The 26,132-nt window shown below is 45.3% G+C and overlaps 1 protein-coding gene across 1 annotated transcript in view; it reads left to right on the top strand.

The window, feature by feature from the left end:
- Positions 1-26,132, top strand: part of HOOK1 (hook microtubule tethering protein 1) — a 1,744,708-nt gene that overhangs the window by 1,278,099 nt on the left and 440,477 nt on the right. The window contains exon 16 of the mRNA XM_069642072.1: positions 25,066-25,159. Coding sequence (XP_069498173.1) covers positions 25,066-25,159 — 94 coding nt within the window. The remainder of the gene's footprint in view (positions 1-25,065; positions 25,160-26,132) is intronic.

The following is a 26,132-nucleotide window of genomic DNA, read 5'->3' as shown; positions in this document are numbered from 1 at the left end:
AGAGATCAGAAGATCTTGCAAGCCATAGCAGCTTTGAAGTCTTCGTTGGAATTCAAAATAGCCGCAATGAGTATCGATCTGAATCTCCTGAGGCAAGATGGGAGGGCGCTGGTGGAACGCACAGGCACGTTGGAAAAGGAGGTGCAACTAAATAAGAATAGCTGCAATGAGAACACTAAAGATGTCTCAGTGTTGCTACAACAGATGCGAAACCTGGAATGCAGAGCAGAGGAAGCAGAAGGATGAGCCAGGAGAAATAATGTGCTCATTATTGGGCTCCCGGAAGGAGAGGAGGGCACAAACCCAACAGACTTCATTGAGACCATGCTGCTCCAGGAAATCGAGCCAGGGGCCCTCACACAGGGCTTCACGGTAGAGAGAGCGTGCAGGGCCCTGACAAGATGACCGCCACCCGGAGCACTACCCTGGCCGATTATAGCCCAGATACTCAATTATAAGGATCGAGAGAAAATCAAACAAACACTTCCGTAAGGGAGGCACGATCAGGAGAGCATCGGCTACCATCACGGCATACCCGGACCATACATTCCTAGTGCAAAAATAAAGGATGAGTTACATGGTAGTCAAAAGGAGGGTGTAAAATGCGAATATTAAGTATATGCCTCTGTACCCAGCCAAATTGAAAGTCCTATACAAAACCTGAGCTATCTTCTTCGAGACATCGGAAGAGACAAGTAAATGGATGGACGAGGTGAACTTTGCAGAAGGAGGTGGTGATCAATCGAGAGGCGAGAAGGACGAACAAGAGGGTAACGCCTAACCAATGTGTACTTAAGCAGACGCACCGCCATAAGACATTGTGTAGCACAGTTGCAAAAGAGAAGCCATAAATACCGTAACAGTATGATTAATATGCAGGGCAGTGGGTGTTGGACCTTTAGAGGACCACACAAGGAGGAGTTAGTCTTTACCCCATATTAGAGTAGACTAGTTAGGATACTAGCAGTTATGTATCCTCCTGCTGCACCCCGAACTCAGGTACTAGGGCCCGACATAGAGGTGAAACGCTGTTATGCCTGATCACCTAATGTGGAGGGGCGGTGGGATGGGAGTTGGGGCAGTTAATGGGGGGCGGCCTACAGATACGCACCGGGGTGGATTGGCAAACGCAATGGGTGGAAGATGAAAGCAGGAATCATTGACCGAGATGGCAGAGTTTAAAATATTGTCCTGGAATGTCAGGGGCCTGAATAGCTACATTAAGAGAAACAGGGTCATGGCATACTTGAGACGTCAGAAAATAGATATATCTCTCCTGCAGGGAACCCATCTTACTAAGGAAAGGCAAGATATCTTGGCATAGAAATGGAGTGGAGTGACCATGGGCTCAACATACTCCGCAGATGCCAGAGGGGTCCTGATATGGGTGGCACTGACAGTCACATTACAGGTCTTGTAGACCTTCTTAGATGAAGACGGTAGAATGATAGTGTTACGGGGAATGGTGGAAAATAGAGAAATATGTGTTGTTAATACGTATGCCCCAAATCAAGACACAGCAGCCTACTTTAGATGCCTTTACCCTAAGATAAGCTTGTACAGGGAAAGTGCATTTATTTGGGGAGGTGATTTTAATTGTACGCTAGACCCAACAATGGACAGGTTGGATGGCAAATTCACTCATCCATCCCCTTCTGCCAAAGCTCTTAATGTGTTCTTACATGCATATAAGTTGGGCGATGTATGGAGGACATTGTGTCCGCAGGGCAGAATATACTCCCATTGTACGTTCCCTACAAACCTCTATATGAAGGTAGATTACGTGTTTGCTGGAGAAGAAGCCCTGGGAGAGTTTAGAAAGGCTGAATATAAGGCAAGCAGGAAGCAATTAGAGCAATGGTAGGTAGTGAAGGGGAACTGTGTGCGATGCAGGAAGAGGTGAACAAATGTTTTTATGATTATCATAAGCAGCTATATGAGGAAACCTATGAGTGCCACATGTCTGAGATAGCGGAAGCATTGGCAGAGATTAATCTCCCCTAGCTGAACACAGAGGAAAGGGACAGACTGCAAGTTCCTATCACAATGGAAGAACTAGAGTATGTGGTAAGGGAACTACCAACGGGCAACGTTCCAGGAGCGGATGGGCTTCCCAGTGAATTCTACAAAGAATATCAAGCAGAAGTCCTAGCCCCTCTGCTTGCAATGTTGAATGAAGCGCTGGACACGGGCAAGCTGCCCGGGTCCTTAAAAGAGTCGATAATTATCCCCCTTCTTTAACCAAACAAGCTGGTTACGGATTGTGGCTCATACAGACTCCTTTCGTTACTACATCAAGATGGGAAGATCCTTAAAGCTTTGATGGCAAATAGGCTCAAACCGACCATAGCCAAACGTATACATTCGGATCAGACAGGATACGTCCCACACAGGAATATCACAAATAACCTGAGAAGATTACACCGTATAATAGATGGTACCCAAGGAGACACGCAGCAGCTGGCAGTGGCGTCACTTGATGTGGTCAAGGCATTTGACTCGGTCAGATGGCCTTGGCTGATAGCCGTGCTTCAGAGGTTCGGTATTGGACCCACGTACATCGAGTGGGTGCGGTTGCTGTATAACTAACCGATAGTGAGGGTCAAGACAGCTGCAATTATATCAGAACAATGGCAGTCAAGCAGGGGCACGAGGCAGGGATGCCCGTGGTCCCTGATGCTTTTCATTCTAGCGTTAGAACCATTAGCGGTCTACCTACGGGAGGAATATGGGGAGGCAAGCATAGCCACACCAGGAGGGTGGCATCTGATTTCATTATATGCAGATGACATGCTTCTGTATTTGCAACATCCCGAACCGAATCTGTAATACATCCTGGATGTGATGGAGCACTGCGCAGCCTTTTCAGGCATAATGATTAACCCACAGAAATCAAGTCTCTTCCCTTTGGGGGATATGCTGGAAAGCCCGTGCAGGGCTTACCGGTCCTACCAATCAAGTGGGAGGTAAACACATTTAGGTACTTGGGGGTGGACATATATCATGATCCTAAGATAGAGCACACACAGAACACGGTGAGGGCAATGGGCAACATTGAGTCCTCCAAGTCTTTCTGGGCCCGATTTCCGCTGTCCATGATGGGGCGGATGGCATTGCTGAAGATGGTGGTGCTACCATGGCTCCTCCATTATTTTGCAAATGTCCCATTTGCAATACCCAAAACGTTTTTCAAGAAGCTGCATGGTACATGTAGGAGCTTTCTGTGGCATAATTCGAGGTGTAGAGTGGCACTGGGGAAGCTTCAGAGATTCGTATGAACAAGGGGCCATAATGGTGCCAAACTTTGAAGTATACTTTGCGGCTAGCCAGTTGCAGTTTGTGGCCAAATGGCTGTCCGATGAACAAACGCCGGAATCGAGGTTACTGCAGGCAGTTTGCGCACCATTCTTTCTGAAAGCAGTGATATGGATAACAGACCCTTGTGTAATGTGTCAGCCCTTGCTGTTGAGAGTGGGGTGTGTAATGTGGCGTAGAGCCTGCCAGTTGTTGAGGAACACAACAACATATTCCCCACAGGTTCTGCTAATTGCACTGAAGGGGTGGATGAGCAGTTGCAGTTAAATGTGCGGAGATACTGGGAACCGAAGGGAGTTGCGACGGAGTGAGATATGCTAAATGAAGGGCTACGTAGGGAATTTGGGGAACTGTTAGACAACACTGGGATGAACAAAGGGCAACATCTCACGTACTCCTGCCTTTTAAGGCATCTCAGACACAGATGGCCAGAGACCGGGGAGGCTTTGCAGCCAGATGAGACGATAGAGACATTCTATGATATATCAGAAGGAGGCCATGAGGTGTCGAGAATATATGATCTAATGTCCAAGGCAGGAGATGCGCTAGTGCAGACAAGGTGGAATTGGGAGGCAGACTTGCAGGAACCAATATCAGAGGAAAAATGGACTAGAGCTATGGCATATCACAAAAAGGTGTCTACAAACGCTTGTTTACAGCATATTCAATTATATGTGACTCATAGAGCATATCTGACCCCGAACAAAATAGCAAAGTTCAGCCAAGCTACTGTACTGTCATGCCCCAAGCGTGGTGAGATTAACGCTGATCTGGTTCATATGTTTTGGGCTTGCGTAGAGATTGGCAGATTCTGGGGAGAGGTAGCCCAAGCGCTGGCACGGGTAGATATCACCCTGGATATTGGATGCCCTCAAGCTTGTTTACTGGGAAGTTTTACAAGACCCAAAAGAGCAAGACATGTCAGCAAGCTAAAGGATTTGGGATATATACTCGCAAAATGCAGAATAGCGATGGGGTGGAAGGCACTTGTAAGACCATCAGTGAGGGGCAGGTCTGATAAAATGGGCGAACGCAGAGACTGTAGTTTGGCAAGAAACAGAAGGTCGTGACACGGAACAAGGAGGCGGGGGAGTAGATGCGTAGAGACAGTTAATAGCAAAATTGTCCACTTCTGTGAGGGGTGCCACAGATTCGGTAGAAACGCCTGCACAGATGGAGACTGGGTTGTTAGGAAGGGAGGAGTGTAGTGATAGATTTAGTAGGTGCATTGTAGGCCGGGGTTGGAGGGGGACTGTGGTGAACAGACAGCGAGGTTATGTAATGTGATGTATATGTTTATGCAAGTCTGCTAGTGTTATGTTTTTTGTGAAATAAATAATACAAATTGTTTAAAAAAAGATGGAAGCTTTGTTGGTTCATTTGTCTGTCACACCCTCCCAATTCTTTCATGTCCTGACGGTTTACCGTCCTCCTTCTTATAACACTTCTTTTTGTGAGGCATTCCTAAATTTGGTGGCTGAACTGCTGCTCAAATTTAAAAATTTGATAATAGTGGGGGATTTTAATTTAAAGATACATTCTCTAGGGGAAAAGCCTCTTTTGTAATATTTGTCCGGAATAGGGGGTTTGGATTTATTTCAGCTGGTGTCAGGTTTAACACATTGTCTGGTGAATACACTTGATCTTATTTTTTCGCCACCCACTTTCGTTTTAGTTTTCCCTGCCCTCCAATTGGTGTGGTCTGACCACTTTGTGAATCCTTTCTGCATAAAGGTGGAAACACCCCCCCCCAGATCCGCTCTAAGCCGAAAATCTGGAAGTGTAGCTTGCAATCGGTCGTCGAAGCTACTGTGACTCAGTCCATAATATCTGGGTTCCAGGATCTGCCAGTGGTGTAACTGACGTCTTTGGCCTGGGTATTCAATGATACAGCTGACCTCCTTGCACCTGTCAGACTTTCTAGACAGCGCTCTCGTCAGTCTGAACCATGGTTTGACAATGTTTTAAAACTTCTCCGTCTTAAGCAGCAGCAGGCTGAACGTAAATGGAGAGGCTCCTACCTTCAGGCGGATGAAGCTCTTTTGCAGCAGGCCACAACTCTATTTCATGATGCAGTTGTGGCTGATAAGAGCAGATTCTACTCAGGCAGAGTGGAGGCTGCTCTTAACCAGCCTAGGGAGCTATTTGAGCTTGTACATTCATTATCCTCCCCCACTGTGACCTTGGCGGCGGTTGTTCCCTCACAGTGGCACTGTGACTATCGTGTATTAATCATGAAAATTGTGAATATTCCCAATCTGATTGCACTCTCAAGTCCAGGTCCTGGGGAGTCCCCTGTAGCTGCATCTGATTGGCCTCCTTTGAGGTCATGATCCACTTTCCCTCTGTTTTCAGCGGAGGAGAACGTAAAGGCCACGTTCATGCTTAAGTCCTCATCAGCCCTAGCTCCTATTCCATTGGCTGTGTGTGAGGATGTAATGCTGACTATTAAGCTATTAACCACTTGTGCCATTCAGGGTCTATTGCTTCACAGTTGCAACATGCACTGGTGATTCCTCTCAGTAAAAAATCTTCCTTGGATCCTGCCTGCCCTGCTAAGTTCCATCTTATTTCATAACTCCCTTTCTTTATGAAGCTTCTGGAGTCCTTGATCTCTCCCCTTCTGAGCTCCTTTCTTGAATCTTCTGTGTTTTTTATCCTTTCCAGTCTGGTTTCCGTCCCGGTCGGGGCACCGAGAACGTGCTGGTCTCGGTGGTGTATGACCTGAGACATCTCTCGAATCAGGGTGGATTGGTGGCCCTGGTTCTATTAGATCTTTCGGCAGCTTTCGATACTGTCGACCACCCCATCCTGCTTGCTCACCTGGCCGGGGCAGGGATTACTGGAGTGGTTCTATCCTGGTTCTCTGTTTTTCTTGCTGATCGGGCACAAACTCTTTCTCTCCCACTTTTTCATTTAGTGTCTGTTCCTCTGTCCTGTGGGGTCCCCCAGGGATTGCCTTGTCCCCTGCGCTATTTAATACGTACATCCAGCTTTTGGTTAAGCTCATCCTCTCCCGCGGCCTCCAATGCTAATCTTACGCTGATGAAACCCAGATTATTCTGCTGCTTGATCTCTTCCATCCTGATCCGGCATCTCAGCTGCAGAGTTGCTTGGAGGACGTGGGGTGTTGGATAGGCCACAATTGCCAGAAGTTAAATGGGGACAAGAACGAAAACATGCTGGTTGGCCCCCCTTCTGTCTCTTCTCTCTGGACCTCGCCTTTTGGCCTTCCTCTCTTGGCCATTGCCCTAGGCCGGAATCTGTTGTGAAAGATTTTGGGGTAGAAATCTCCTCCTCCCTCTCGTTGGTGGCCCTCGTGGCCTCTGTGTGTCAGTCCGCGCACTACAGATTGAGAGTTCTGTGTAGGGCTCTGGGGTTTCTCTCCTCACAGTTTCATGCACCAGTGGTGGCTGCACTGGTGCTGGGTGTATTAGACTACTGTAATTCTCTTTTCCCTAGCCCAGCCATTATATCTGATCCACTGCCTCCAACTACTGCAGAATGCAGCAGCTAGGCTGGTGGTATGTACCCTTTATCGCATGTCTATCTCCCCGGTGCTCCGGCAGCTGCATTGGCTCCATGTGGCCCTGAGGGTGCAGTTCAAATCTATGTGCATTGTGCACCTGGCCTTTTATGACCGGGGTGCTGAGTACCTACATTGCAAGTTTCACCCTTATGTTCCCCACCCTCCACTTTGTTCTCTCAAGTTAATTACCATTTCTATTCCACTGGTACGGCTAGCACGAGTTGGTGGGCGTGCGCTTTCCATTGCTGCAGCTTCCATTGCTGCAGCTAGACGCTGGAATTCTCTTCCAGTTCGTCTTCGGGCAACAGCTGATTATTTATCTTTCCGCCGGCTACTGAAGACGTTTCTTTTCATCTAAATCATCTGAGCTGTTGAAAGTACCTTGCTTAGCACCAAGATGCCCTATGGTGGACGAGCGCTTTATAAATTCATTTAAGATGAAATGAAGGGAATGGATGGTTGGGCGAAGGTGGCTGGGCGGGAGATGCAGCCGGCAGGTTGCTCGGGACGCAGATTTGGATCAGTAGATTCAGCCCGCAATCTGAGCAACTTGATTGGTTGCTCCTCCATTCCAGGATGTATTTTTAAACAAATTCATATAAAGTAACTCTTAATAATCTCAAACTACGATGTTTCAAGATTGCCGTTATCTTTTTTTCAACAATAAGTTTGTGCCATAAATTGATTAAGATAAATGATATTCAAAATCTGAGGTCCCTAAAAGACAAGGAAGATGTTCTTTTATACATACCAATATCTGAGTTGTTCTTTAATAGTCATTATTGAACATAGGTTTATACATACATGAAATCAATTAATCAGACAGCATAAGGTCCAAACTCTCTATAATGGGTAGCTTAGTAGTCTTGTTCATCTTCATCAGAATAGTAAAATGAAGAGCCGAAATTGACCATACCTTCAAATGCTATGGACTAAAAGCTGTTGCATGGATGTAAAAAATAATCAAGATGGACGTCATACAAATCACATTTTGAGAAAGCATATAGATTTGTACAAATAATTTAATTCAAAGAGGAACATAAATTCTGATCTCTGAATACATAAATATAAAGGCTCTGTGACCTTTATATTTATGTATTCAGAAGTCGTAAGTGTCGAAAATATAAGATGGTAAAATACTGACATTTGTCAAAGTCCCCAGTTCTTTTTATATAAAAGGTAAAAGGCTGACATCTTCATTCATCCCTGATGGATCGAGGCAGTTCGGAGTGTGGATCCAGAACATTTCTCTCTGGGACATTATTGAGCGACATTACCACCTCTCAATGGTGTGTGGATGAGTTCTAGAACAACATATCACAATTGGACAATTGAATGCTTGTGTTTATCAAAGTGACGGCAGACCAGTGACTTTGGATTCCTTGAGGGAATGTTGGAATTATTTTCAGTACGTCGTTCCTTTTCTTTCCTGATTGTTTGACCTATGTAACATTTGCCATAAGGGCAGATCAAACCGTAAATCACAGTTTTGCAGTCATATTTTGCATGTCGAAATCTGATCTTATGTCCAGTTTTTGGGATGACTAATGTGGTCCCCTTCAGTGACATTTTTGCAGTGACTGCAACTCAGACAGGGTAACGTACCATATTTCGGTCTCTGAATAAATGCTTGTTTGATGGCAGTGCCTCTTTCAGCCTTAATTAAGTGGTCCCTGAAATTCCTACCACATTTAAATGCCAGTGGTCTTGGAAACAGTCGTGATAGCTGCAGGTCAGGTGTATACGTTTTCAATTTTTCTTGAGGATACGCAAGATCTGAAAACTGGAAAGAGTAATTCATGAGGTGGATGAAAGGAAAATCCTCACTTTTAGATTTTGGTATCAGTGATTCATTTCTGGCATATGTATTTGTTTTTGCAAATGCTGTTGTTAAGACATGTTCTGGATAACCTCTCATGGAAAAATGTTCAGTCAATTTAGAAGATTCCCTCAAATAGGTGTCCTCATTAGAAATGGTTCTTTTGCGCTTAGAAACTGACTGAAGGGTAGGCTGTTTTTGAGATGTTAAGGGTGAAAACTGGAGTAATGTAGAATGTTATTTACATCTCTGGACTTTCGAACAATAGTCATATCGATCTCTAAATGATATTTCAAAATATAAAAAATGAAGGGATGCGTACCTATTTTGAGAGTGAAGTTAATTCTTGTATGACAGGAGTTTAGAAAATCAACAAAATTCAAGCAATTCTATATGGTTACCATTCCAGGTTCCAAATATATCAATATATTGTTTCCAATACACTAATTTGTGGGACCAAATCTGATGTGTAAGCATATTGCAGGTCTCAAAGTAGTACATGAAAAGGTTCAAAGTAGTACATGAAAAGGTTAGCGTAGACTGGGGCCATTGCTGAGCCCATTAAAGTCCCTGAAATCTGAAGATAGGAAGTCTGGTTAAAATAAAAAAAGATTGTTATATCAGATTATTTTCATCAGTTCCAAAGTAAATACTTTTCTAGACTGGAATGTATCCTGTTGAAGTAATATCCATTGTGAAGCATCAAGGCCCTCAATATGTGGAGGTGGAGGTGTGCAAGCTTTGTACATCTAGTGAAAAAAGGATGGATTCAGTGGTTCTTTGTCCTTTACCATTTCTCGAATTGGTTCCCAAATTGTCAGAAATTTGAAGTAACTACCAGTTTGTAATGCGCAGATCTTCTCCATTGCCAGAACCCCTCCATATTTTAATCCACCACCACGCAATTATTGGACCTTGTTCGGTTTTCCACCCTTGGGTCAGTCTTGCAGCCGAGAGCAGGTGCATAATTAGCGTAGTCTTGTGCCCCTTTGCCGCATATCGATTTTCGGCTATCGCCCCCAATAGGACGACCTTCGGATCATATGGGAGTGTAGTTCCTGTCATCTCTTTAATATGTCCCAGGACTTCCTTCCAAAATATTTGTGCCTTTGGGCAAGTCTACCACATGTGGAAGAATTCTCCTATCTCCCTACATTTCCTCCAGCAGAGCGGTGAGTATCTAGAGTTCATTTTATGCAGTATGGAGGGGGGCATGTACCACCAGTAACAGATCTTATATGCTGATTCTTTGATTGCCATACATCTAGAGCTTTTGTGAGCTCTCTCCCATATCCTTACCCATTCTTCCACCGGAATGGTGGCCCCAATGTCTTTTTCCTAGCTCGTCTTGTACTGCAATGTGTCTTCTGGCAGGGCCCTATCCAGTAATTTATAGAGCCTAGAGATTCCCCTTCTTGTTGCACCCTCTTGTATGGATAACTCGAGGCTTGTTAAGGGTCTATTGGCAGCCCTTCTGACAGTTGGGTGAGTGAGCCAAATTCTTATTTGGGTATATCTGTATCTCTGGCTCTCTCCCACGTGAAATTTCTGTTTACACTCTTCAAAGGAGAGTGGTTCCCCGTCTCGATACATGTCTGACAGAACAAGAGATTCAGGCGTTGCCCAACCCTCCCAAAACTTAGTCTGGAGACCCGGGGTGAACTCCGGATTATAGGCTACTGGGGGAGTGTGGGCTCAGACCTCGTGGAATTTTCCTCCTTCTTAGCTCATCGTCCCAGCTATTGAGCGCCACTTTGGTGGTTTCTAACAATTTGCCTCCTACGTGTCGATGGTGCAGTGGAAGGGTGCGCAAGATATTTAGTGGAATCCTGGTAGCCTCCTGTTCTATCTGTGTCCAACCCAGGTGTTGACTTTGGACCTCCCAGTGTAGCATGGGTGCTATGTGTGCAGCCCGGATATATCTCTGTATGTCCGGCAATCCTAGGCCTCCAAGTAGCGGGGGGTGTGCCATGAGCTTTTGTTGTACCCAGGGCTTCTTGCCTTTCCATACAAAGGCCGAAATGGCTATTTGCAAGGCTTTCGAGGTCCGCGGAGGGATCTTTATTGGAAGGGAACTAACAGTGTATAGCATACGAGGTAGGAGAGTCATTTTCACAGTCGTTATTCTGGCAAACCAAGACAATTTCTGCTTGTCCCAGCACCAGAGATCATCCTGCTGTTGCTTCCATAATGATTTTATTTTTACTTCGAATAGCTCATTACATTTTCAGGTTAGCCGGACCCCCAAATACTCCAGGGAATCTTTTTCCCAGGATAATGGGAGCGATCTCTCAACCTCTGCAATCTCTCCCTGGGCTTCAGTTATATTCAGGGCTTTTGATTTCTCATAATTTATGTGAAACCCGGATGCCCCCGCAAATTCCCATAGGTTTTGCATTACCTTCGGCAAAGTGTCCCTGGTATTAGAAATGAACAGCATAAGGTCGTCTGCGTATAACGCAATTTTATGGTGTATGTCGCCACATCTAACCCCATCAATACCGCTATCTTGCCTGATTTGTGCTGCAAATGGTTCCATTGCCATAGTAAATATTAGTGGGGAGAGGGAGCAGCCCTGCCGGGTGCCTCTTTCTATCCTAATCTTCCCAGATGTTTGCCCATTGACCGAGAGGTTCATCGAGGGGATCCGAAAGTTTGCCATTACCATAGAAATAAACTGAGTCCCACATCCGAACCTCTCCAACACCAGTCTCAAGATAGCTCCATTCTAAACTGTCAAACGCTCTTCTGGCATCTAAAGCTGCCAATGAGAAGTGCTGGGCTGTTCGGTTGCCTAGCTCAATGATGTTTATAGCGCGACATACGTTATCTTGGGTGTTTCTGCCTGCTATAAAACCGGTTTGATCAGAATGTATGATTCCTGGGAGGACCTTCCCCAATCTAGTTGCTACAATTTTGGCATAAAGCTTAGCATCTGAATTCAGTAATGCTATGGGACGATAGTTAGAGCATTCTAAGGGGTCCTTCCCTGCTTTTGGAATTAGTAAAGTTAGGGATCTACCCATGTCCGGGTTGACTGTGCCTTTTACCCTAATTAGGTTAAAAAGTTTTACAAGTGGGGCCAGGAGCTGTGCACGAAATGTTTTATAGAATCCTCTTCCAAGACCATCTGGGCCTGGGGTTTTATTTGACGGTAGGGTTGAGATCGCATCACTAATCTCCTGTGCCATTATCTCCGACTCCAATACCTGATTTTCTTCTGCTGTGAGTTGGGGGAGGACTGTCTCGGCCAGGTACCGTTCCTGGGCTTGAGGAATGGGTTCCTCCTGCTTTAAAAGAGATGTGTGGTAATTTGTCATTATCTGCAATTTTCCTTTTTCCCCGAACACAGTTCTCCCTGTTCTCCCCTCAGTTGTGTTATCCGGCCTGTCCCTGATTCTTGATCAGGATCGTGGGCCTTCTTCACTCCAAACATTCTCCTTCGCCTGGACCTTGACTCGTCCAGCATAGAGATCCAAAATTGCCTCTCCGTCGTTCTCCATCCTCGCTTGTGAGTATATTTTACGCAGCTTTACTCTTGCTCGTCTTCGCACAATTCCAAGAGATATAAATTCAGCTGCCGTCGGTTCTATCAGTTCCTGTAGATCAGACCGTGTTTGGGCAGGAACCCACCAGGGATCCCCTCGGGCCTTTCTCGCCGATTTCTCCAACGACCATTCCCATTGATTGTTTACGACTTTCCGGGGGGACTGTCGTGTGGCCGTTTCCGGCTGCTCCGTATCCTCTTCCATGCATAATATTGACATTCCCTCCTCGCATGTGGTGATTCGATGGGATCTTCCACCCAACGCAAAGATCAGGCCAAAGGGATATGCCCATTGATATCTTGTGTGCCTGGCCGTCAGTTCTTTTGTCACCGGTCTCATCAGCCTTCTCTTATGTAGAGTCGAGAGGGCCAGGTCTTGGTAGAGTTGTACCCGGCTGCCATTAATTGTAAGTTTTGTTTGTGATCTGACATTTTTCAGAATTTCTTCTTTCTGGGCAAAGGAGGTGCAGGCGACCAGTACATCTCTAGGCCTATGTCCCGGTTCATTTCTTCGCGGGTCAATTCGATATATTCTGTCAAACCAAATCTCTCCCGGAGGGGTATCCTTCATGAGACTGCTGAAGCATTGTTGTAACGTGGGGCGGAAGGTCTGCATCAAGAACTGTTTCAGTCAGGCCTTTCACTCTGATGTTTGATCTACGGGATCTATTTTCTAAATCCTCGGCCTGTATTTCCAGGTTGGTTGTGGCTCTGGCAATTGTTCCAACAAAATGCTATTCTGTTTGGTATCCTCTGCCACACAAGAGAGACCATTTTCCACTGTATCTACTCTCTCCCCGAGATCATTAATTTCTTTCTTTATGTCTTGTAATGCCAGCTTCAGTTCATCCTTCAATTGGCCAAGTTGATTCTGGAATGTGCTCATCATTCTTGATTCTATTCCCTTCAGGCATGTCAACACTTCCTCCTTGTCCGAGGCCATGTCTACTGGTGCTCCTGCGTTTTCAACTTCTGCTTTCTCCTGACGTGCCGCTGGCGATAGGACTTTCTCCACTTGCTTATTTTTCCAGCACCTCTCAATCTGAAATTCCACTTGGGCTTGCACCCCTTTAGGCTTCCTTGGGGCCCCTCTGGATTTTGTACCTGGCATCAGCTTCTTCCAGGTTGCACAAGCCTACCACGCATATAGGCCTCCAGCTGTGCGGCCAGATATATTCTTGATTGCTTCGGGGTAGTAGATACCCCCCTTTGCTTCCTTTGCAGGTTTCTGACTAGGGATATCTAGAACAGTCACCTTGTTTTGTATGTGAAGTGGGCCCTCCGTTTCCGTGCTCCGTTTACAAAATGTCCTTCGCACTCAGACCCCAGTCCGCTGTCCTTGGGACCAGGGGATGACCCCCTGCAATGTCTCCAGGGTCAGATCAGTCCAATGTTGGGTGTCTTCGAGGTGAGGCGATTTGACCCAAGCTCAGGTGCTATAATTGTGGCGCACTAGTCCACGTGGTATGCCTTGTAAGGTCAGGGCATTAAGATCTTCCCCCATTGACGTGTGGGGTATTGTGTGTGCGCGGCCCTTCAGCGGCCAGGTCCATGTTGCCCCCTTTCCTCAGTTTGGGAATGTTAGTTGGTTCAGAAGGAGGGGGACACTAGGGGCTACAGGGCTCCACCACTCCACCCCTGCCCCCAGTAGTATGGGTCTCGTGCAGCAGATTCCCCCCTTTCCTACGTTTCTGGCGCTGCCTTCTGCTCTGATGGAGGAGGCCCCCGGGCTTTATGACCTCCTCTTCATTGCTGCCTCTGGGCCGGCGCCGCGTCCTTCAGAGAGCCACTCCCACCCCGGGAAGCTCTGTACCTGGCTTTCAGTGTCTCTCCCAATCCGGAGACGAGCGGGCGCAGGAGGAGCCGTCCGCGCTCTCACTCCAATGCCTCCCAGCGCCGCTGCTCGCCCCTCACCTACTGCTTGCAGGTCCGCGCTCCGTACTGCTGCACACTCTTTTAGCGGTCGTCTGATTCAGGGGGCCGCCGCCAGAGGGAGGAAGCCCGCGTTGCTCCCAGCCCAGACCGCTGTGCACTTCATAGTACACATGGACGGCCAGCCTGATACGCGGGATAGTCCGCGCCCGTCGGACCGTGGGCAAGCTTTGTGGAACGGCTCCTCGCAGGTCCGCAGGATTAAATCCTTAAATTGTGTGCTCCGGCCTCATTTTGGAGGGGACTGGGGCCTCAGCAGCTGCTTTTTCCTCCTTTTGAAGTAAGTATCTCGGACAGAGACACGTACGTCTCTCCTACACGGCAGCCATCTTGGATCCTCAAAATTTGTCTTTTACAAAGTACGTCTCGCGTTTTCCATAAGTTTAATCTAAACCTTAGGTAGCCCGTATGTACTTTCTGCGATGGACATTTCAGTAAGTAGCTCGCAATAACTCCATATTTTTTCATTCCAAATAGGAATATGTTGAAATCTTTATATTGGGCGCACCTCGCTAAATTCTCGGACCAGTCCCACCGATACATTTTAGATTTGGCCCTATCCGGGTTTAATATCAACAGCTCTATAGAGACATCTGCATCAGCCAATTTATCTAATACATGATTTCGCCACTTCACCGCAAATTGACTTCTAGATTTTATCAGATGGTAAGATATCACCTCTAAAATGCTGTTACTTTTTAAACCTATCAGACATTTGCGTAAAAAAGCACACTGCTTCCACGTTACCTTTGAGTCCATGGATAAAAGACCAAATTCATGGCCTGGATTGCTATAGGGACACTGTTTGGCAAGTATAGTATCTGTTTCCAATACGCTGCTTCTAGCACGTCCCAGTAGCTCCTTTATTTTGGGGATATATCCCTCCACACCATTTAGCATAATTGGTAACACCTTCATCTTGTACAACAATACAATGTGCTTTAAGGAAAATTTCCCAAATTTGTTGATTAAAACCTGTGATTGAGAAATGAGGTGCTGGAGTTTATTCCTTACAGCAAGCACATCGACCTTCCTATTTTTCACATTATTAATAGTTACCCCTAGATATTTATGCTTTATACTGGGTAACACTTAATAGTTGGGAGTCTTGTAAATTCCATACATACCTCTGACTCTTTACGTTGGACTTACTAACACACCTTATAATTTGGGATTTTGCTGTGTTAATTTCAAGATTATTAGCTTGTACTTAAGACCCCAACTTTACCAGCACTCGTTATATGCCTTGAGGTGTTTGTGATAACAGTATGAGGTTGTATGCATAAAGCAGATACAGTATTTTCTTGTCCCCAAGTCTAGGTGGATCCCCATACAGTTATTAAAAGCCTCACCCAGATCCAATATAAAGAAATTAAACAAAAAAGCTGCTAACGCACACCCCTGTTTTAAGCCTCGATGTGTCCCATTTAGGGGTGAAAGCTTCCCATCCAAGGTGATACGAACTCTCATTGATGTATTTGTATGAAACAGGATTATTAACGACATGAGAGATTCTGGGCAGTCATATTGCTTTTGTTTCTTATATAGCAAAATCCTATTGACAGAGTCGAATGCAGCTCTAAAATCGATAAACCCCAGAGCCGCCATTTGAGCTTGTATCATGCTCAGGGTGATGATATTTGGGATAGTTCCCAGGCCTTTTACAAACCCTGCTTGCAATGGGTCAGTTAGATTTTACTCCTTACCCAACCATGTAACTGTTTAAGGATTAACCTGCAAAATAATTTGCCGGGTAAATCTAAAAGAGAGATAGGCCTATAACTGCTTGGGGCCTGTCTGTCACCTTTTTTGTGTATAGGGACCATGATCGCTTGCGTCTAGCTCTCCTGTAAAGTTTTGGTTATATTCACTATTGTGAATATCTTATATAGCATTGACGCCCATAATTCTGGATGTTTTTTTAAGAGGTAATTGAAGAGACCGTCCGGCCCACTTGCATTAGAATTGCTTGCCGTTCTAATCAGTTCAAAGTATATCAGATTGCTCGAACTATAAGTGGAAAGTGGTCAGTATCCCCAATTGCTCCTCTGTCTCACTATTCTTTACTGGGGCATACCACTGTGTAAAGTGCGTGACCCAAACATGAATATGCACTGCAGTCGACTGCATAACTAATTGCAGGGCTGCTGCTGAATGATTTATAGCGGTCCATCTACCTGGTACATTGCAGCCCAATGTATCTTAATCCAGTTTCTGTAGCGCGTTCTAAGTCTGTTACTTAGGTGAATTCTCAGAGCAGAGGGCTCATTTCTCAATTGTCTCAGATCAACCCGCAGTTGAGCTTTCTTTTCTCTAACCGCCCAATCATAAGTGTGAAGATGGCTCCAATGGGGTTTTGCTTTAATACTTCGGTGTTGAAATACCTGTATTACATCAGAATATACATGTCTTCTATTTCCCAACTGGTTAGACTTTTCCAATGTATCCATAATTAACAGTCTATCCAGTTGTTCTACCTCCTTTTCCGACCATCACAGCCGATTTCCTCCGGTGTTTACCACACAAGACTTTTTCAAAAAGTTCCCTTCCATACCTTCGAGTGTGACTGTAAAGTACCGGAGGGGGGTGTCTGTACTTCTGCTCTCTATATGGTAGAGGAGAGGCACAGAGGACCCCAGCCAAGATTCTCTATTGTGGTAGCAATGGACGAGCAATCAAGGCCTAGCTTCTCAGGAGGGGATGCAGGCTGGTTCTTAAGTACAGTGTAGTCCCCGAACCCCCACAATGTCCACACACTGTATTACTGAAAACACAGTCTTTATATAATTAATATTCAAAGGTATGTACACTATCACAATAACGCACTTTGTACTCAGAAATCAACAATGGTAAATATATACAATTCTTAAGTGGTACCACCAATATTATCAGATCTCATTAAAGTGCATCAGCTATACAGTTAGAATGTCACACAGATCAATAACAAGGAAACTGGCAATAGAGATAGGAAGGAAAGCAAGATGGTTGACACGATTGGCAGAATACTGGCCCCTACCCCTGGACGCAGTTCTGTGTGGAGATCCCCCCACCTGGGCAACCTGTAAAATAAACATGTAGCACAAGCCCAGTCCATATATTGATCAATAGTCTTATTCTCTCCTATATTGTTTTTACCCCCCCAATATACCTGGTGGGGTAGGGTTCTTCGAATAAGCGTCGACGGATCCTTCTTGAGTGACTCCCTTTCAAGCAGGAGCCACGGATCGTCGAGAGGCGTCGAAGAAGGTGAACTTGGCGTTGACGGCGTCAATGAAAAGTTCGAGGGTGCCGAGACCACGACGTCGATCCAGGTGGTGCTCGTCTGCGACGTCCTGCGAGGATGAGGTGTGGAGGGCACCTCAGCGATTGATTGTTCAGGACAGCAAAGAGTTTCTGAAGAACGGTGGCCCAGCAAGGGCGTCGAGTTGTAAAAGTCTTTGTGGTCTCTGGGTGGCGGGAAACCCACTGGCAGATTCTCCTCGGCGCGTCAGCGACCTTGACTTTCTACAGCAGGACAAACCGGTCGACGTTGCGCACAAGGGAGTCCTTCGATTCAAATGTTCTTAGGCAAAGGATCGGGTGGCTCTGGTCGTCGGCGGCACAGCGTCAAGCGGTCCCCTCTTCTGGGGCAACACGACTTTGACAGGCCTCCAGCGGTTACACAAACCTGCGAGCCCTGGCCGACGGCAATGGACTTCGACAGCGGCGAAGTCCTGGTGCTTCACTTCGTTCTCCTCAGCGGTCCCGTTTCGGGTCGGCAGCCTTTCGAGGGTCTGACTTCCAGGGAGCTTCAAGTGTAGACACAGCTTCTGAACAATTTCAGTGGTGAGAGGTCCCCAGATATACTATCCTGTCTCTCATCCACACTGCTGGGTCACACTCAGCAGCCAATCATACGGAAGGGCATTCATGCAGTCAGTCAGCCAATCAGGCACACAGTGCATTCAGGCCATCCTCCTCCCTCTCAGACACTCACAACAAGGAATGTGGATTGGGACAAGTACCCAGCCATTCAACACTACACACTGCATTCAGGCCAGTTTCGGGCAGGGCTGTCTCAGTCTTTGTCTCTCATACCAGAAACCAGACAGCCACAACAAGAAGTGCATATTGGTCACACACTCCATTCACCCAGGTCCCACCCACAGGGTGTACCCACAACATACAGTCACTGGGAAGGCTCCAGCCAGTCTGGACTGGACTTCACAACAACACCATATATGGAACTTCCACCCAACAGCCAGTCAGGGGGAAGGGACAGAGTCGGGGCTTCCCACGACTTTGGGAAAACAATGTAACAGGCAATAGAAAGCAAGAGGCCACAGGGGCCATCTTGTTTTCCATCAGGAATCAACTGATTCCAATGGCAGGGCCTGGGTATCCCAAAATGGAGGATACTCAGAGCACCTGTCAAATTCAGCATGGAGCTGCCACCAGCCCATACCCTACTCTGTGGGCCAGCCAAAGGTGACCATACACTACACTATGGGAAAAGGGTTGTACCCCCACCCATGGGTGCCATAAGGGTATCCCATGGGTCTGTACACCAAACCAAAAACAGGAAGAGCTGCACTGCCAGGAGTCCCACATGGACTCCTGGGCAGAATAAAATACAGAACACAATGAAAAAGGACTTCAGGACAAAGACAGGTAGGCCCTGTCCCTCCAACGCATTTCCAGCATCACAGTGACTCCCTCGCCCCATTCTGCCATTAGCATATTGTGATCACTTGCTTTTGATTTAATCACGGACAAATTTGACATCAATGGCCATAGTACAGGATTTACATATATATAATCAATCGTCAATTTACTTTCACCTTTTTGCCATGTCTCGACCGGAGGGATGTCAGAAGCGAACGCCCCATTAAGCATACACAGGCCTCTTGCTTTAATTACGGAGTTCCATTTTATAAATCTGACTTTATTTCGATTGTCTATTTTCCCCAGACAATTTAGATTTAGGTCTCCCGCCATCACGACCACACTCACCTTTTGATCTTCGGTTACCAAATCTAGGATGAGGTTTAGATCTTGAAAGAACTCATCGTCAGACATGGCAATTGGGTTCCAGTAAATATTCAAAATCGCATATCCTTCATTTGCTGACATGACTTTGAACAGTAACATGTATATAGTTGGTGCAGCCCAGAAATGTGAAATCAGCCCCCTCCCCATTTTTACCGCCGTCAAAATACCCGAGCTTGGACGGCCAACCGGTGGTTTATATGCAGCATTTAGATGAATTTCATGATTATCCAAAATAGGTAATGAAGACAGCCAAGTCTCTTGGAGGAGTATTATATCCCATTTGCTTAGCTCACTTTGATTGTTATTAATAAGGTGTTTGAACCCCCTTGTGTTCCAACTTAAGAGTGATATCCGGCGCACCCGCCTCTCTCCCACCAGTTAATTCTGGTTATGCGAGCAGCCACATATGCTAGGGATCATGTTCTGTTGGTATTTCTTTGTCATGTTTATTTCCACTGACATCTTTGAATGCATACTCCCTTCAACCTTTAACAGGGGTTGCACCGGGATAGTTCTTGACTCTACCATCAGTGCAAATCCCAATTTAAACAAATCCTCTTTTGCCTGCCATATTAAGTTTTGCACTACCCTAGATTTTATCCAAAATCTTCCCGAATTCAGGTGTCCCTTAGTGGTGAATTCTACTAGAGCCAAGTCAGAAGACACAATGGCCCTCATCAGGAGGTTGGAGGTAACCATGCCGCTTTTAGCGGCATGTTTGCCTCCTTACCGCATTCCGGGCCCGGGTTCCTCAAATGAGGACTTACCGGGCCATCGCAGCCTTGGCGGACCCGGTAATTCCCCGTCCGTGGAACCCGGACCCGGTTCATCCCCATTCCCATTCAAGCCCCCATAGGGCTCAATGGGAATGGGGATGGAGCTAACAACGGGCCCGTTAATGACGGGCCCGTTGTTAGCTCCCTGGTGTCCTCGCGGGACCCGGAATGGATGCCTGGTTTTTCCAGGCGCCCAATGCGGGTCCCGCGAAGAGACCTTGTGGTAGGGCGGAATGGGTTTACCGGCACCGGCACCTTTACCAGTGCCGGTAAACCCATTCCGCCAACATTGTGATGAGGGCCAATGTCCTCTAATTAATTGCGGGATCTCAGAGAATATGGCCATCACTGCTCTTCTATTCAAATCATATTGGGTGGACGGCAGCGTTTTACACGCCAGAACCAAGGAGTACGCCGCCAGGGCTTTTCTAGAAGGGATCATTACATTTCTGGCCTCACTCTGTTGATTTCTAGCATTAGGCCCTAGTTGCGTTGATTGCGAGTTTTGTGCTAGGACCTTACTTAGCGCGCCCTCAATTAAACGTATGATGGCGCCAGATGTTTCCATCTGGTCACCACCGTATTCATTTTGCATACATTTTTCCGGTCCTTGTGTTGTCCCCATAGGGACTGAAAGAGTCGATGTCTTGAGTTTCCTTACCAGTTCCTCAACGGCTTTAGCCATAGAATCTCTTTCATCACCTATGCTACTCTGTGTCTCAGTCTTCTTCCAAGTGTTTTTCTTATTTATTATGTTACACTGTGACCGCTGAATGCTTTCATCAGAGTTTAAAGTATTTGACATATGAGTGGTCAAAATTGGCGGGGCAATTCCAGCCATGTATGCATCCACTGCTTTCCGAATTTCGGTTCTCTGAGCAATCAGTGCCTCATCGCTTACGACTTTAACATGGTTTTCTTGGCTTTGGACCACCTGAGCCCTTACTGGTTCCTTATTTACCGCTTTCCCAGGACCCATTATGTTGTCATGTATCAGGTCGTCTCTCTTTATGGGGTCTGAAGGTTTGTTTCTTAACTCCCTCAAATCAGGCGTATCTTGCGTAGCGATTGCGATTTTTGCTCTGAATGCCGACTATCCGCATTCCCCAGCGTTCCATTAGGGCTATCACCGCGTTGGGATGTGGAACAAGCGTGGGAAGCAAGTCTATGCTTAATTGGTAAAAGGGCTTTCGCTTTACGCAAGGGGCTTCTTACCGGCATCCCAGTTTTCAGCATTTTTAGAATCATTATAGATCCCCGCTCGCTTCACTCGCGTTGCTGTGAACAACAAACTAGACTGGGGCTAGACTGGACGAGCTACTATTCCAGCACAAAGTCCCCAGGAGACCTCAAGACCTTGACGCCTCGGCGAAGAGGCAAAGAGGTACTTCCCAGGTACTTCTCACTGGTGCGCGCTCACCCGATTTTGTACCGTCACTTCCTTGTGGCCGTGGCTTTCCTTCACGTGTATTGCGAAGTAAGGGAAAATTTGCAAAAATGATTAGTAAATACTAATCTCAAGGTCTTTGATAAGTCCTTAGTCTCTTTATATGTTGATAGAGATGCAAATACAGTTGAAAAGTCTCATAGTAAACATCCCAAAGTTCATACAGCACAGTCCATGGCAGCAGGATCTGCAAAGAGGTACTTCCCAGGTACTTCTCACTGGTGCGTGCGCGCTCGCCCGATTTTGTACCTTCACTTCCTTGTGGGCGTGGCTTTCCTTCACGTGTATTGCGAATGTTGAAAAGTCTTATAGTAAACGTCCCAAAGTTCATACAGCACAGTCCACGGCCAGCAGGATCGGCAAAGAGGTACTTCCCAGGTACTTCTCACTGGTGCGCGAAATGTATTACTTTTTGTTATGATTATGTGATGTGTGATTTTTTCAAATTATGTTTTGTGAAAAGTTCACATGATGAACTATACCGAAATAAATAAATAAAATAAATACATTATTTTCGTTGCACTGCACTCTAACTTTTTTACTACTTTGGTAAACACCCTCTCCCTGAAAAAGAACAACATTGCTACCACGTTGTTTTTATGTCCTGTGGGCTGGTCATTTTTTATGTGGCCTTCTTCTTATGTTTTTAAGGAAGAAGCAATTTTGGCTAGTCTATCTCCGTGAGCTTTCACTCATTGCTCACAACATCTTATTTGTGTGAATGCGGTTTGTTTAGGCTGGGTGAGGGTCTAACACACCTCAAGCCACATCCCTTTGTTTGTGCCTTTGAGAATAGAGGGGTCTATTTTGTGTGCTACCTTATAAAGCCTACCCTAAGCTGTGTGCTTTGATTTAAAATATTACTGAAATCACCAAAAAAAGAGAGATGTTTTCATGTGTAGAATGTGGGCTGAAAAATGTATCTGAGGGAGACCCTCCTTTGTACTGGGCTTACTTTTTTATATCCAAATCAGGTGTATTTCAAGTAGTGACAGCTGACAAGTCTTTTGTGCCAGAATTAGGAAAGAGGCAGCAACGACGGTTGCTTATTGGGAAACAGATCAAAAGGGCTCTGGCACTCTAGAAAAAGAGGTAAGAAACATTACAAATATTTAATAAGTTCAAAGCCTGCCAAAGCAACAATTACTCCACCTTCACATCCCATACCAAGTGCTGAAGGAGTCCCAAAAAAAGAGCCTCCGAAAAGCAGCTGCATCAGAGAAATCAAGTATTTAATGATTAGATATATTTAAGCATCACTGATATGGGTGTTTCAGCATCAAGAGGCTCATGCAGTCTCCGGCAATGACAGCTTCAACTCAAGACTGAGAAATATTGATGACAGTGACACCACCGCCAGGAAAGGACTTGATGTCAGTTAAGATAACATTGTCACTGCATTCAGTTTTAGCAAAACTAGTGTTGGCACTGATGTCAGAACCAATGATAAAGATCTCAACATCATTGCTGTCCCAAACATCTGTCAGTTGAAGAGTCATGACTGAAGTAACTGAACCCTATAGAATAGAGGTTGGAAGAAGAAAAGAGAAAGTACAGAAATCGTTTGAAAAAGAGTGGAAACATGAAGAGACAAACAAAAGAGATAACTAGGATAAAGGGAAACAGAGGGAAAGGTCCACATGATCTATTTTGCCTTGAGTTTAGAAATAAATCAGATCAACCAGGGTGACCATAGCAGAATGTGATGCACAAAACAAGATGCAGCCACAGACATTGCCAACTGTTCCCTTTGAAGTAAGAGGGAGAAGCTCCCCATATCAGGAAACAAGATGAATTGTAAAATGAATGCTGTTATCCTGTTGGCCTCTTTCCATGGGGAAGAAGATGCAGAAGTACCTTTACCAGTATTAGCAGGTGCCTGGAGGTTACATACTACTCCTCAGAACAATTCCAGTAGGATTTAATGGCTCTAATGATACCAACATTAAGTTATTGGAGAGAGGTCCACCATCAGAAATTGCAAAAAGTATCAAACAAAACTGGTTTTGATGAGGAGTAAGAGAAGGCCTTTTCTGCCATGCCATGACCCTTTATGTGTGGGAACGAGGTATAAAGATCTTTAAATCCCCGTTCTCTTCCGCTTTCCTAGCACTGACTGGGCTGGAATAAGTACAAGATGTCTGATGACACTCCTTTGTGTTTTTGGGATCTGCATAGAATAGATTCCGTAGACATTGGCAGCATGTCAAGAATCAGCCAATCCAATGTTGTTCAGTGAAAAGAGGGACTGCTTTCTACCCACACACAGGTGCCACTGAGTGAGTGCACCGCACCTACTACATTTGTATATATGTATGGATTGTTGTTCTTTTACTGGGCATTGCCACTTCAATGTCTGAGGTTACTGAATAAGCATGTGAAGCTCTAAGATAACCTCTGGAAAACTACAGCTGCCGATAAGTAATTTTATTTACTCACTGTACTGCTTCTTTACTGGTAGTGCATGCCCCACGTTTTACTGACACCCTAGCCATCATTTTCTTGATTGTGACATCCACAGAGAGTGTGGGGTTGAGCTACGTAAGTTACATGTGTGCAAGTAAGTGTAGCCTTCACAAGGGTAGAACTCTGCTTGCTTAAAGGCTTCCGTTGTATCATGAGGAAAACTATAGTTTCAGATAAGTAATTTTATTTTACTCACTGTACTGATTCTGTACTGGTAGTGCATGCCACACTTTCTACCAATGCCTTAGCCACCATGTTCTTGATTGTGGCATTTGCAGAGAGCGTGGGGTTGAGCTATGTAAACTGTGTGTGCACAAGGAAGAGCCTGCACATGAGTAGAACTGTGCTTGCGCACAGGCTTCGGTTGGATTATCTATGCTTTCCAAGAAGTTCTGCGTTCTCATTACTCAGGGTGCAGATATCCAAGGAGACGGAAGGAAGGGGGACATGGATCACCAGTGCAAAAGTCTGCAAAGTGATTAACTTCCCAGAGCTTCAGAAGGACTTTATAATTTATAGAATTCAAATTTAAGGAAAGCGGGTTCACAAAGCTTCATTAGTTTGTTGGAAAGTGTGTGGTATGCTGGAAGCATACTAAATTCAGACCATCCCTTATTTGAGGAACGTTCATGCACCTGCAGAAATGCTGCATCAGTGACAGTCTACCGACATTTGCCTCTATATGTTATCTGCAGAGCTACACCTTTTTTCTGCTATACTCATTATCCTCAGTAAAACTACTTCTTAGTTCTATGAAATCTATTCTAAGCTGCTATAACATTTATACTTATAGTCAACTATTCCCATTCCAAGAGATCACTCGCCAACCATTATTCCATTTCTCAGTAGTTGAGGTATTCACAGAGAGATGGGATGTATGAAATCAAGTTTTTCATTCTGACACTCTAATCATGTGCCAGTCCGCATTTCAATGTTGTGGTAACCTATGAGCCGAGCCATCCTGTCATTATTTTAACTTTAAAGTAGTTCAAACTGTGATAGGCAGGAATGGGAATTTACAGTGTAGGAAATCTATTAAAACACACATCTCTGGGAGGAAGAATTGTAGATAAGCTGGATTTCTTTTTTGAAAGCATTAAGCTGTCTTTCTATTGCAATGAAGCTACAAATGGTATATTGCAGTTATTACTGAAAATCAAATTAATAAAGGGCAATAACACATTGTGCTTAACTTCCTAACAGGCTAAACGTGGGGCGTGTTGAGGAGTTGCAACAGCAGATTGAAGATCTTCAGAAGACCTTGCAGGACCAGGGATCCATATCTGATGGAGTAAATGTAAGCACTGTCTGCCATTAAGATTACATTTTCTCTTCATAAGGTGTTCAGTTATTAGATTTCTGAGGAAAAACATGTGATTTTAAGCAGATACTTGCCTCAGAAATATGATTACTGGGCAAGTAATGTTTGTAATCTCTAACATTTTCTTGTGGGGATACTTTTCAGATCCCTAAACTATTAATACTAAATTTCATTAGCACCCTGGGAGACGCCATCAACCAATGAGATTGCTCGGAACGCGGGCTATATTCAATAAGGAAAGCCTGCGTTCTGAGTATTTTCATTGGTGTCAGGTGCGCTCCCCTTTAACCTCCCGACATGGGGGCTAAAGTGTCTTTTTTTTTCTTTTTGATAATGAAAACACAAAGCATACCTCTATGCCGCGACTGGGCGCTGTGCAGCACTATCGTCCAGGCAGTCTCTCTTCAATGTTGTTGACGTCAGTCATCAACATTGAATGTTGACTTCCTGGCTGACAACACTGTCTGGCGGCGGGCCACAGGATAAAGGTAAGCTTTGCTCAGGCCCTTAACTTGGGCAGCGGGTCGTTACCAACAGGGTTGGCCAACCACCTCCTTAAATATTGCCTCATTATTGAAGTGCATTCTAGCCATGTTCTCGTTGCATAGTTTTTGCAAGAACATAACCTTCAGATCAATATGCAACAAGCTATTACCTTTTTGTTTATTGCAAAGGGCAGATCCTGATCTCTATATGCTTTTTCTTATTCGGGTACTTTAGTATCTTTAATAATTGTTCCAGGCAAAATGTATAGAATACTTGTATGGCTCTTGTAGCTAAGCTCGTAATATTTTGTCATAGCACTATTCTTTCGCCCTCCTGGTAGATCAAGGATGAACTCCCAAGTGAGGTTGGATCAGACAGGGGCTCCTCTTTCATTTAGTCTATCTTTGAATACATTGGAAAAAGTATATCTTGCTATGCTGGGTCTTGAACACATTACCAGTTG

The sequence above is a fragment of the Ambystoma mexicanum genome, chromosome 1q (genome assembly GCF_040938575.1).
Source record: "Ambystoma mexicanum isolate Mex_15411 chromosome 1q, UKY_AmexF1_1, whole genome shotgun sequence".
In the NCBI taxonomy this organism is placed as follows: Eukaryota; Metazoa; Chordata; class Amphibia; order Caudata; family Ambystomatidae; genus Ambystoma; species Ambystoma mexicanum.
Note: the sequence above shows the minus strand (reverse complement) of the source record. Positions and strands in the feature narration are given on the sequence as shown.